Source organism: Macaca mulatta, chromosome 13 (genome assembly GCF_049350105.2).
Source record: "Macaca mulatta isolate MMU2019108-1 chromosome 13, T2T-MMU8v2.0, whole genome shotgun sequence".
Classification (NCBI taxonomy): Eukaryota; Metazoa; Chordata; class Mammalia; order Primates; family Cercopithecidae; genus Macaca; species Macaca mulatta.
The window spans coordinates 26,049,695-26,062,515 of NC_133418.1; the positions used below are offsets into that span (position 1 = coordinate 26,049,695).

Genomic DNA, 12,821 nt, shown 5'->3' on the forward strand with positions numbered 1-12,821 from the left:
TTAGTGTCCATGTTCTTAGAAATGACACTGAAGTATTTCTCTAAAATTGCACAATCTAATATGGTAGCCACTAGCCACATTGGCTAGCTAAGTATAAATTAGTTGAAATTAAATAACATTTAAAATTCTGTTATTCAATTATACTCCAGTGCTCAATAGTCACAAGCTGCTAGTAGCTACTGTACTGTATTGGACAACATAGATATAATACATTTCCATCATCACAGAAAATTCCATTAGACAGTGCTGCTCTAAAAAGATTGTCAGAAAGAAAGAAGCCACACTTATTGCTTGGAAACACAAAGTGTTTAATAGGATTTGCTGACTGCTATAACATAAAAACTCAAAATAGTTTCATGGTTCTTTTGCATTGAAGTAAGCAAATTCATTCATTTCTTCATTCATTCATTCATTTATTCAACACACATTTACTGAGCACCTACCACGTTCCAGGCAAGGTTCTGGGGATAGGAAGATGAATAGGACACAGCTCTTGCCCGCCAGGAGCTCACAATCTGATGGAGGAGGTGACGTTCTTGGGTGGTGTTCTAAAGAAGAACAGATCACGGGAGAGGAGACAGGAAAAAGAAAAAGTTTCACTTTGGACATGATGAGTTTGCTGGGCCTGCAGAATATCGAAGAGGATAAGTGGGGCTGGAACTCAAATGCAAGATCAGGGAATACAGATTTGAGAATCATCAGCCTTCAGGTGGTCATTAAATGAGGGGCCTGCCTGAGTTTATGCAGGGAGTGTGTGCAGAATGAGATGAGAATGAATCAAGAACAAAACCAACTCCAGGAAACGTCAATATATCAGGGGCAGGGAAAGAAAAAGGACCAGTGAAGGAACCTGAGAAACCAGATCGATCAGAAGATCATCACAAGGAAGTGGGTCACCGAAATCAAGGGCTGGGAGTGATGATTGACGCAGAAAAGCCAAATCACATAGGAACTTAAAAAGTGCCCATTAGATTTGATCTTGGTAAGAGCATTTTTAGTGGAGGAGTGGGAGTGGAAGCCAATCTGCAATGGATTCAAGAAGAAATGCAAAGTGAAGAAAGGCAGATAATAACTATACAACTAAATAAACTTAGTCATGAAGATTACCATCCAAGAGTTCTCAGCATTTTTATTGATTGCACTTGAGAAGGCCAGTGGGGTGAGAAATGTCAAGGATCTAGGATGGAGAAGCAATAATAGATGGAGCAAAGTCTGGGGGTCAAAGGAGGGGAAGGGATCCAGAGGACATGCTGAGCGGGAGGAGGACTCACATTCCAATGGTCTGAGAGGGAAGTAGGAGCACAGACACAGAGCACAGTTTGTTAAAGACAACAAATATTAGAAAGATAGGATGGAAAAAGACTATGAATGAATATGGGGAAATGACCAGTGGCTTAGCAGATGACAATGACAAAGAAGGGGAAAAGGTTTGGGGGAGACATTTTATATGAAGGTAAAGAGTGATAATTTGAACATGCCAGTTAGATCCCTGGGAGAATGTTAGTGCCATCCCTAAGCCTGTGGTGTGGGGGCTTGAAAGACTATCAGTAAAGTAAAAGACTTCTTGTAAAACCTTCTAGAAAGGAAAATCTTCAAAGAAGACCTAAGTGTCAGATACAAGTATTTTGCAAAAATGTGGCCCATTTGCAGAGTTTTCAGCCACTAGGCAGTGTTCAGAGGGGCACAGTGGGTCATCATGTGGTGAGGATGGAGAAGCTAACATTTAGGCATAGATAACAAACATGGGACCTGGTGGGATCAATGGACTTCAAGATGTGGGGTAGAGCTTGGAGGTCAGTGGTAGCCCTGGGTTGTGTGGAAGTCTTGGTGATACCCCCAACTGAAGGGATCTGTTCCAGGATCTCCCAAAACATTGGTGAGAAATTTGGGGTCTCAGAAAGTAACAGGATAACAAGCTAATCTTGGGATTGGTTGATTTTCAAGACCCTCATTTCTTAGAAGGAAATCACAACAGCCTTCCCGGAGATCAGAATAAATTGACCACACCTCTGAAAAGACTCTAACCCAGGTATACAAGAATCCAGATTCAAATGTTCTTTCTGGTGAGAAGAGCAGAAGCCCCAAGAGCATGACAGAAAAACAAACTCAGCAAGGGAAGTAATAATTATTCAGTATCGAGAATGGAGCTTCATGGGGTCCCATGATAGAGTCTAAGCTGGTAAAGACCACCCAGGCACATGTAACCAAATAAAGCCCCCAAGGGCCAATTCTGCAGGGCCCATGATCAACAGGTATGTGTGTTTCCAAGATTCTCTCTCAGCTTCACTTTGATTTTTTAAATCCTACTAGGTAAATAGCCAGAAAAATATCAGACATTATCTAAAATCACAGGGAACCACAAGGTAAGGGTGATGGAGGGAGTTATTCCCTCTCTGTGTGTTCTAGAAATATTTCTAGAATTCTAGCTGGAACCCAGACTTTTTTCCCCCAGGCTTTAAATTAAGACCTCAGGTGGTTTGGGCAAGGCCCCCAGCCAGCTCTTTCCACAAATGCACCATTCTGAAGTGGTTTCAGGTCTCTGAGTAGAGCCTAAGTGGCCCGAACTCAGCCGCTTCTTCATAACTCCACACCAACCACACAGCATCATATATCCTGCTCAGCCAATCATGTCTATTGCAGACCACAGGGGAGACCAGCAGCCCCAGAGACACCTGCACAGATGGGTAAGCAGCCACCTGAGACTCCAGGCACCTGCCACCCTCAACTCAGATGTCATACTTTCTGTGATACCCCCACTGCACACACACACATCACACACCAGACACATTCCCTCCTCTGCACCCTCCTCCATATAGTTTACAATTGCATCTATTATTACAGTGTGCTTTAAATGTTTCTCTACATTTTGCTTCCCCACCCAATGACATTTGGAGCTCCTTTATTGGGTTCTAGGGCCTATCATCCAATAATATTTGTAGGAGGAGTCGGTCTGGGCTGAGATAGAGTTAACTTGAATAGACTTGAATTGAGCCAAAATGGCACTGGGAAACACAGGGCAGTAAATTCTCACAGCAATAAGGTTAAGCATTACCTCAACTTCCTCATCAGGGGTGTCCCCAGAGACCCACCACCTCCAGAGTCTCTCCCTAGCTCCCCAGCCACATTGCCCCTCCTCCACTGGGCAGTCCTCATTGCTTCTTGTGGAACAGAGCTGGGGCTGGCTCATTGCTGGGCTCAGCCATGACCTGCATAGGCTGATTGTTCAGGGCAGCCTCACGCATCTTGTAGTACATGAATTCATTCTGACGGAACATGCGTAGCTCCATCTCCGTCTGCACCCGCATGGCCTGTGGGACACAGATATATCATAAAGAGTGATGGCAAGACCCTAGGACATGCCGGTCTCTGATATACCTTGGGGTAAATTACTTCCAGCCATGGAGATTCAACTCTATCCCCTCAGAACACACACACACATATACACACACACACACACACACACACTCATTCATCGAGGGCCTAACATCCTGGCAGTGTGTCCATTGTCAGGGAGAGGGAGTCAGAACACTGGGAGAGTAGCTGAAGGAACCATTCTCAGAAAAGAGTGTTTGTTCTCAGGAACTGCCCAGTGGGGACCTGGATTTGAACCCTGGCCCCTGCAGATACTAGTGTGGGACCTCACGCAAGTGAAGTAATTGCTTCAGCCATCAGTTTTCTCCCCCTTTTTGTACCTTACTGTGGGTTGGGAAGATTACAGTGTGTGACACACAGAAGAGCCCTCATCCTCCCACATGTCCATTCAAGAAATATTGCTCAAGGGCCAGGCATTCAGAGGCTCACAGCCGTGAGTAAAATCAACAAAGGCTCTGCCTTTGACAGGCTCGGTACCCTAGACATAAAGCTAGTTACCCTGCTTTTCTGCCCCTCACTCCTGCCAATTTTGAGGGGCTAGTATATTATTTCCATTTTATAAATGAGGAAACTTGGGATCTGAATAGTAAAAGGACATCCATACCTGAGACCACGCCAGTCCTGTGTCATAGTCATCCTACATTTTATAACACCAAAGTCTGTCCGCTTTCCCTAGACTGTACTGTCTGAGGACAGCCCTGTCACTCTCAAACCAGCCCATCAAAGCAACAAGGACACCAGCAGCACCATTTGCCAGGCACTAAGTGCATTTCACACATTAACTCATGAGCACTCGTCACAACCCTATCCTTTCCCCATTTTACTGATGAGGAGACTGAGAGCTATACATTCAATATTTGCAAAATCACACAACCAGAAAGCAGTGAAGCTGGAACTCAACCTGGAGGTGTGATTCCAGAGCCTGTGATCCCTAACTATACTCCATGTTACACAGGATACTTTCTAATATAAATGGCTGCGCGTTCGCGCGCGCACACCCACCCCCCCCCCCACACACACATACACCGTTGTTTGCATTTCCTCACTCCAGGTTTGGGGTGTTAAGGTTCAACAGACTCAGGCTTCAAGTCTCAGCTTTGCCATTAACTCGCTGTGTGACTATGGACAGATTGCCCTCCTTCCCTGAGCCTCAATTTCCTCATGTGTGAAGCAAGGTGATATGGTTTGGATATTTGATCCTTCCAAATCTCACACTGAAATGTGACCCCCAGTGTTGGAGGTGGGGCCTGGCGGACGTGCTCGAGTCATGGGAGCAGATCTCTCATGAATTGCTTAGTGCCATCCACTTGGTAGGAGTGAGTTCTCGCTCTGAGTTCACACCAGATCTGCTTGTTTAAAAAAGCCTGGCACCTCTGCCTCTCTCTCTTGCTCCCTCTCTCGTCATGTGACACACTGACTCCCTTTCCCTCCTGGCATGATTAGAAGCTTCCTGAGGCCCTCACCAGAAGCAGATGTCAGCACCACACTTCCTATGCAGTCTGCAGAACCATGAGCCAACATAAGCCTCTTTTCTCTATAAATTACCCAATCTCAGGTATTCATTTATGGTAACGTGAACGGTCTAACACACAAGGGTAGTGGGCTAAAGCATTTCTGAGTTCCCCTTGGTCTAGCTGGGAGTATGTGGACTTTTCTAAAGCAGAGTCCACCAAAACTCACACTCTCATCCTCAGAAACCTCAGGCCAGGAAGGGAACACCAGCCCCAAGATGCTACTTACCTCTAAGTCCTTGGTGATGGGGTGGGAGGGTCCATGTGTCACCAGAAGAATGGCATAGGCTTTGCAGATCATCCCATGCCCCACCTCAATGTTACCAGCGTGCCAGTTGGTCAGCCCTGCCCGCATCACGGCCATGCCAAGTTGGGCATTGTTGGGGTGGTAGAGCTTCCTGTGGGAGCATAGCAAATAATCATACATTATACCAGTCATCCTTATGTCTGCACTTAATTTAATAATGTATAAAGTGCCCTCGTTGATTAAGCCCGTCTGCTCTTCCCCTCAGCACTGTGAGTCTTCTGTAGCCGCCAAGGGGAAACTGAGGCACAGAGACATGGAACGAGTTGCCAAACATTCTACACAGTGAGGCTGTGATAGCTGAAACTCTGGCCTGGGCTGCCCAGCCAAGTCCTTGTGAGAAAAAGGGGCCAGGATCGTACTCTCTGAGCTTGAGCACGGGGAGCTCACAGCTCTCAGGAGCACCTCAGACCTCTCCCCGGAAAGTGGTAGGAAGGTCAAGGGAGAAAAAATAATTTAAATGTCCTTTTTGAGCCAGCATTGTATTTTCACCTGGTTGGCACCATTTTGCAGGGCTTCCTTAGCATGTTGTATAGTTTCTTGTTCTACATTTTGTTCTACATTTCTTGTTCTACATTTAGAACATTTCTACAAAACGTTCTACGTTTTGTTTATGACTAACATCCTCTCAAAGAAATGAACTTGGGTCAACTTATTTGGCCAGAAACACAAATTCGCATGACAACATGGACACAGAAAGCAAGAGAGGGTATTGGCAGATGGAAGGCAAGGGAATTGAATTTTACAATTTTTAAGCAAAGATGATTGATGGCTCTTTTAAAAATAAATAAATAAATAAATAAATAAAAGCTCCCAGAATTGCCTGTGTGGATTACGGGGTGGAGGGCGGGGTCCAATCACTTAAAATCAAGCTGGGGCTAGCCTGAAGGAAATCAAAAGCAGAAGACGACACCCAAGTAATAGATGTGCTGGAGAATTTGGGAAAGACCAGGGATGACAAATAGGTTTCATTTCAAGCACCAACTCTGATTGTTTGGTCATTACCACTGGAGCACCATGATAAAAAGGCTCAGTCAAAAAGAGAGCCGTGATGGATTCGTGACGCCTGCTGTGGGTATAGGAGGGAGAGGCAGCAGTAAATATGCTATCTATTTGCCATCCCTGGAATAGACACACTTCCAAGAGACTATCTGAGACCCAGAATCGTCACCTACATATAGCCGTCCACCATCCTCCTGGCATAGTCCGAGGCCTCCTCAAAAGCCTGGAGGTAGGAAAGGACCTCTGAAACAATGCTCAGTATCCGCAGCATGTAGATGTTGGTGTCAGCAAACACTGGCTCCTGCTTTTGCAGGCACTCCCGGCATAATTTCACAACCTAGAGTGAGACAGAGGCCCTGCCCATTACCATTGCACCAGAGCACACGCTTAATTCACATACGCGACCATCATGATGGTATCAGACACTCATTCTTTTTAAGAGTGGGGCAATTGCTGACAGAGGTGGGAAAGCACAGTTTTGGGGTATGAATTGCAAAGTGGTCCCATTGGCTAAGGGGTAAGGATGGGAAGGGTAATGGTGTGAAACATGGCAGATGCAGCACAGTGCGGAGTTTCCAAAATCAGTAGGTAGCGGGAAGCTATGAAAGCTATACATACACACACACATATAAATGTACAATCAGATCTGTATAAGCACAAGTTCCATATATATATATATATATATATATATATATATATATAGAGAGAGAGAGAGAGAGAGAGAGAGAGAGAGAGACAAGAGTCTCACTCCATTGCCCAGGCTGAAGTGCAGTGGCTTGATCTTGGCTCACTGCAACCTCCACATCCCAGGTTCAAGTGATTCTCCTGCCTCAGCCTTCTGAGTAGCTGGGGTTACAGGTGCCCACCACCATGCCCGACTAATTTTTGTGTTCTTAGTAGAGACAGGGTTTCACCATGTTGCCCAGGCTGGTCTCAAACTCCTGAGCTCAGGCAATCTGCCCACCTCGGCCTCCCAAAGTGCTAGGATTACAGGCATGAGCCACCATACCTGGCCAAAAATATGTTAAAAGAAAGAAAGAACAATACAACAACAAAAAACAATACTAACAAATCAATACAGTATAACAGCTACTTGCATAGGATTTACATTGTATTAGGTGTTATAAGTAATTTAGAGATGCTTTAAAGTATATGGAAGGATGTGCATAGGTTGTATGCAAGAATACACTATTTTATACAAGGGACTTGAGCATCTGCAGATTTTAGTATCTGTGGCAGTCCTAGAACCAATTCTCTACAGATACCGAGATATATATATGCACGCATACATGCATACATACATATATACATATACAAATAAATGTATATCTATTATAACAACACATTGAGATGAGTACTACTAATAATCCCATTTTACCAGATGAGAAAACTGAAGCACAGAGAGGGTAAGTACTTTGCCAAAGTCACACAGATGGTGAGCAATGGATCAAGCACTGAAACCAAGCAGTTGAGCTCCAGCTTCACCACCATTCCTGTGATTCTCCACTCACTGGGCTTAGGAATCATCAGAAAGCTTTTTTAAAACACTGATGTTCAAGTCCTACCCCAGACCAATTGAAACCAAATATCTGGGAGAGAAACCCTGGATGTGTAGTTTTTATGTATAAGCCCCTGGGTGGTCCTTAGGCTCAGTGGGTTTGAATAATTATGTCCTACTGAAGTGTACAAGATGCATGAGCTCCCGGGAAACTACAAAACATCCCCAGAAGGATTCAGCCTTGGCTCTGGTGAGGAAAAAGATGGGCCTGACCACGGTCATCCTGCAACCAGGCTTTTCTGACTGACTCTTGTGTAGACATAGGCTTAGGCCCTACCCTACGAAGTCCAGTGGTCTCTAGATTTTAGGTGTTCATTGTTCTCCTCTCCTTCCTTTGAAGCTCTCATGGGAGAAATGCCGTACAATTCCTTCTGTTTAAAATCAGTGAGAACTAATTTTGCTCTGAGACTTTCCCAGAGTTCATGAGGCAACCTGAGGTGGTGGGGGCGTAGCAGGAAGTGGAAAGATGATGGCTGGCAATCAATTCATCCTGAAAACAATCCTCTTAAACCCATGGGGGCAGTGTCCAGAGTCACACCTAGCCCTGCCAGGTCTGAATGGGGAAGGAGAAGAAATGTAGAGGAGAGAAGCCAGCGCAATGGAGCCAGTGGGGACCTCCTGCTCACTCCAGCTCCCACCTCGTGCCTCTGACATAGATTTTCCATGTTGTACAGTAACACCTTGTTTGTGTGACTGTCTCCCCACCTGACAGAACTCCTTCCAGGCAAGGAGAGTGTCTTATGTTGGCCACCCCAGTAAGGGCTTAGAAATGTGCAATAAGCGAGTTAGTAAAGAAGGAGGAAGAAGAGAAGGAAAATATAAATAGAAATGAATAGAAATTAATCTCCCGCACTGACATGCTCTAGTGGCATTAACATTCAAGTTGTTTAGCGAGCTTGGGGAACAAAAATGCTAATTCATGGTCCCTGTTTTCTGCTGCAGATTGAATGAGTCACATCTTAGAGTGTGAGACTGGAAATCAGTATTTCCAACAAGCTGCTCAGGTTAATTCAATGCAAATACCCTGCAGGCCAGTGTCTGGCAGTGGGTCTCACCTTTGGTTACACATTGAAATCACCTGAGAGCTTTAAAAATCTTGCTATCAGGGTTCCATGCCCGGAGATTCTGGTGAAATTGTCCTGAGTGGGGGCCTGAGCATCAAAATTTTTCAAAGGTGATTCTAGTGTAGAGCCAGCTGAGAATCCCTGGCGCTTCAAGAGCCAAGGATGAATGCTCAGTTGGCAGAGGCAGAAAACTGTAGCTGGCACATGCATTCAATTATGGGAAAGCATGAAACTCACTCCCAGTATGTCCACTGCCATCTGCATTCCCTCATCTCTGATGCCAGGTTTAGACATCACAGATCCCCCAGGGACAAGTGTCTGTCTGCATTTGCTCCCCTCGGACCCAGTCTCAGTGGGTTAATAATCAGTCACTGAGAATACACCCCTAAGAGATGCTAAAGGTTTAGGGGCAAGAAGAGTCATGGTCTCAACCAAGGGACATCTAGAAAAACAACCTGCTTGGTAGCCCCCTGCCCGCCCATTCCCACCCCATTTCCCTCCCTTACTAGAGAACGTTTCCACCCTCCTCTCTAACCCCATCCTCTGTAACAAGTGAATTCTTACCTCATGATACAAACCCTCCGAACGAGCCTTGTCTATCTTTTCCAATGTATCCTTGGAGAATTGTATCATCTCCTTCACCACTTCCTGAGAGGGCTGGGAAAGAGAGACCCATTGAGCTAGAGATGCCTTCGTGAGGCAACCCGTTCCACCTTTGAGTAGTTGCCATCTTTGACATTCAATGTAGTGCAAGGTTAATGCCTTCCTCATTCTGAATGCCTTATTCCTATAAATGCTACCCAAGATCCTGTAGCTATTCCAGTTCTCTCATCACATTTCTGACTTCTGTTTTCTATTAAGCCAAGTCTCAGACCCTTGCTGTCAGCCAATCATTCCAGCCTGTGCAAATTCCTGGCCCTTTGAACCCCAGGGCAGAAACTGACATTGATAGCTATTGCGTTTTCTCTGGCATTTTGGATTCTATCACCCAAAATATTTGCTGGTGTCCCTCTTTGTTTCAAGTCAACCACATATTTCCACAGGTACACCCTTGCATTTTTGTTGTCATCCAAGTCATTGATTTAAATACTAGCCAGCACAGGGCTAAAGACAGACCCCAAGGACTTGACCCAAAAATCATACTCTGATTTGTCTTCGAGTTCATTAAGGAGGGTCCTTGTGATTATAATTATTCAAACTCTTCCAAATGTCTTAGCATCCAGCCTGTATTTCCTTGTCTTAGCCAAAAGGATATCAGGAGAACATCTGTCAGCTGTTCCTGTGAAATCTGGACTCATTAGGATTCTACATTTGCCTAAGAAGCCTAGTGATCTTACAAACAAAACAAAACAAGGTTTTGATATTTGAGGCAAGGAAGTGCCATAATTAAGAAGCCGTTTCCCACAGGGACATAATAATTTTGAAGGAAAAGAGCCAAATTTCTCAAAGTCCAAACAAGAAGTTTACATGCTATGCTTATTCCTATCGGAAGTCCTTTTCTGAAACATTTTTTTTTGCTTAAGCAAATCTTTTATAACTTTTTTCCAAAATGAAAATAACTTTATTATTTATTCTGACTGTAAAATTGACATATGCAAGTTGTGAAAATTAAAACAATATTTAAAAGTATGTTAAAAAATAAAAAAGTAGAAATCCCTAGAACTCACCTAATGACTACAGTTAGTATCTGGGGGAACATTTTCCTACGCATGCATACAGAAATAATATTTAAAATACTTAATGACTGATAGAGAAAAAGCACTGACTAATCAAAGCACAGACAGTGACCATCAACAATGGGTATGTCAGCCTAGCATGATGGCTCACGCCTGTAATCCCAGCACTTTGGGAGGCCCAGGCGGGCAGATCACCTGAGATCAGGAGTTTGATACTAACCTGCACGATAGGGTGAAACCCCATCTCTACTAAAAATACAAAAATTAGCCAGGTATATTGGTGCACGTCTGTAGTCCTAGCTACTAGGGAGGCTGAGGCACAAGAATCACTTGAACCCAGGAGGCAGAGGTTGCAGTGAGCCGAGATCACACCACTGCACTACAGCCTGAGTGACACAGCCAGACCCTGTCTCAAAAAAAAATTAAATAAAATTATTAGATTAAATTAAATTAAACATTGGGCATGTCTAAATGACTTTGCCAGTAAGCACTGGCTGAATTTCAGTCCTATGTGTGCACACACATGCCTATGTGTATGTACGTGCCAATAGGATTGACTATGTTTTCTAACTGGAATTATACCATATATCTGTCTATAGCAATTTTTCACTCAGTATTTTGCAGACATTTTCCCATATCAATATAAAACTATATCATTTTAATAAATGTAAAGTTTTCCACTGTATGAAGCTAGGATAATTTATTTAACCAGTTCTCCGGTTGTCCAATTTTTTCACTATAAAGAATTAGACTCAACAGCTTCCTTTCGATTTGCGGTTCACATTGTTTTGTGAAGTCACCCTCAGTAAACTACCAAAGAGTAACAAGAGAATGGGCATTTGTTGCAATGAAAACGTATCCCTCTCTGTAGACCATCTTCCCTCCTTTTTCCAGCTGTCCTGGACCAGTTCTGCCATGGGTTTTCATCTTGCAGTATGAGAGCCCTCTGGCCAGGACAGCTTGTTTCAGGGTCAGGCTCTCCTAAGGAAAGGGGTACTACATTTGTTCTTCTGCCCACCTCACCCACTTTGGCTTTTGTATAGCTCTTGGCTATCCCTATAATTTTGGCTATCCTTATTTCCATATCCTTCTGTATCTGGGCCTCCCTGGAGTTAGTTATTCTATGTGTCTACCTGCATTTGTTCCATGGCCTGACTCTGATAATGGATGTACCCACCAGTGCTCTAGCTTCTGCTTGCAGGTCTCACTCCTAGCTTAACCTTTGCCTTGACCTTTGACTTGACTGAGATTTCTGGCTTTGGCTGAAATCTCCTGCTGCTACCAGTTGCTACCTTATGCCCCGGAATGCTGTTCAGCCCTCTGTTAACTCAAATCATGTCTTTGTCCCAAAGAAGTCATTTCAGTGTGTGACTGCTTTCCTAAGCCTATTGGAATTAAGCCTATGTCTTGCCTGGTTGTGCAGAGTTCTGTGACTGATGGACCAGAGGTGTGCCATTAATCTGTCAAACCCACATTTCTAGTTATAGCCATAGCTTATTACCCAAGTATGATTCACAAAATCATGTATAGTTTATGACCCCTGATATCTAATCTACTGTAAATTCTATTATCTTTAAATCTCAAAATTTTTAGTGAACCTTCTGGAGTAATCAGTAGCTCGTAGGATAGATTAAGAGAATACCAAGTGGTTAAGTGTTCATCAAAGTCTTGCTCAGTTTGATGATGTAAGGAGGAGTGTCACTTGAAGCTCTGGAAGTGAGTCAATTTTGTTTAAAGAGGCAACTTACAAGATTCCCCAAAACAACCTGGCAGAAAGGTTGTTAATTAGTAAGTGCAACATGTGATAAATCTATTGTGAGAAGGGAAACGGAGTTGTTCCACTTGGCTCCACTCTTCACAATAAAGGCAAGAACATTCTGATTTGCACACAGGATTTAAGGAACCCCCGTGGTGAAAGGCTGCTGTCTCCAGGAGCATCAGATTCTACAGAAAACAAGGAGGAAGAGGGAGGGAGGACCCAGAGGCGGAGGAGAAGGAGCAAGGGTTGGGCGATCTGAGGGGCTGGGGGAGGAGCCAGAGGAGAAGGGAGGAGCCATAGGAAAGGGGAGGAGCCAGAGGAAAAGGAGCCAAGGAGGGAGAAGGGGTAAGAAGGATGTTGGTTCCCAAGCCTGGAGAAATTGGCACATTTCTATTTGATTTTTTTCATTTTATTTATTTATTTATATATATATTTATTTATTTGAGACGGAGTCTTTCTCTGTCGCCCAGGCTGGAACGCAGTGGTGCGATCGCAGCTTACTGCAACCTCCGCCTTCCGGGTTCAAGCCATTCTTCTGCCTCAGCCTCCCGAGTAGCTGGGATTACAGGCGTGGG

General features: G+C 44.3%; 1 protein-coding gene across 2 annotated transcripts in view; it reads right to left on the reverse strand.

Moving 5' to 3' along the window:
• Nucleotides 1-287: 287 nt before the first annotated feature.
• Nucleotides 288-12,821, reverse strand: part of SMYD1 (SET and MYND domain containing 1) — a 44,481-nt gene continuing 31,947 nt past the window's right edge. For both annotated transcript variants that reach the window (XM_015112814.3, XM_015112815.3), the window contains 4 exons: nucleotides 9,376-9,468; nucleotides 6,363-6,526; nucleotides 5,113-5,281; nucleotides 288-3,308 (listed from right to left, as the gene is read on the reverse strand). In XM_015112814.3, the coding sequence (XP_014968300.3) occupies nucleotides 3,150-3,308; nucleotides 5,113-5,281; nucleotides 6,363-6,526; nucleotides 9,376-9,468 (585 nt within the window). In that variant the 3' untranslated portion in view covers nucleotides 288-3,149. The remainder of the gene's footprint in view (nucleotides 3,309-5,112; nucleotides 5,282-6,362; nucleotides 6,527-9,375; nucleotides 9,469-12,821) is intronic.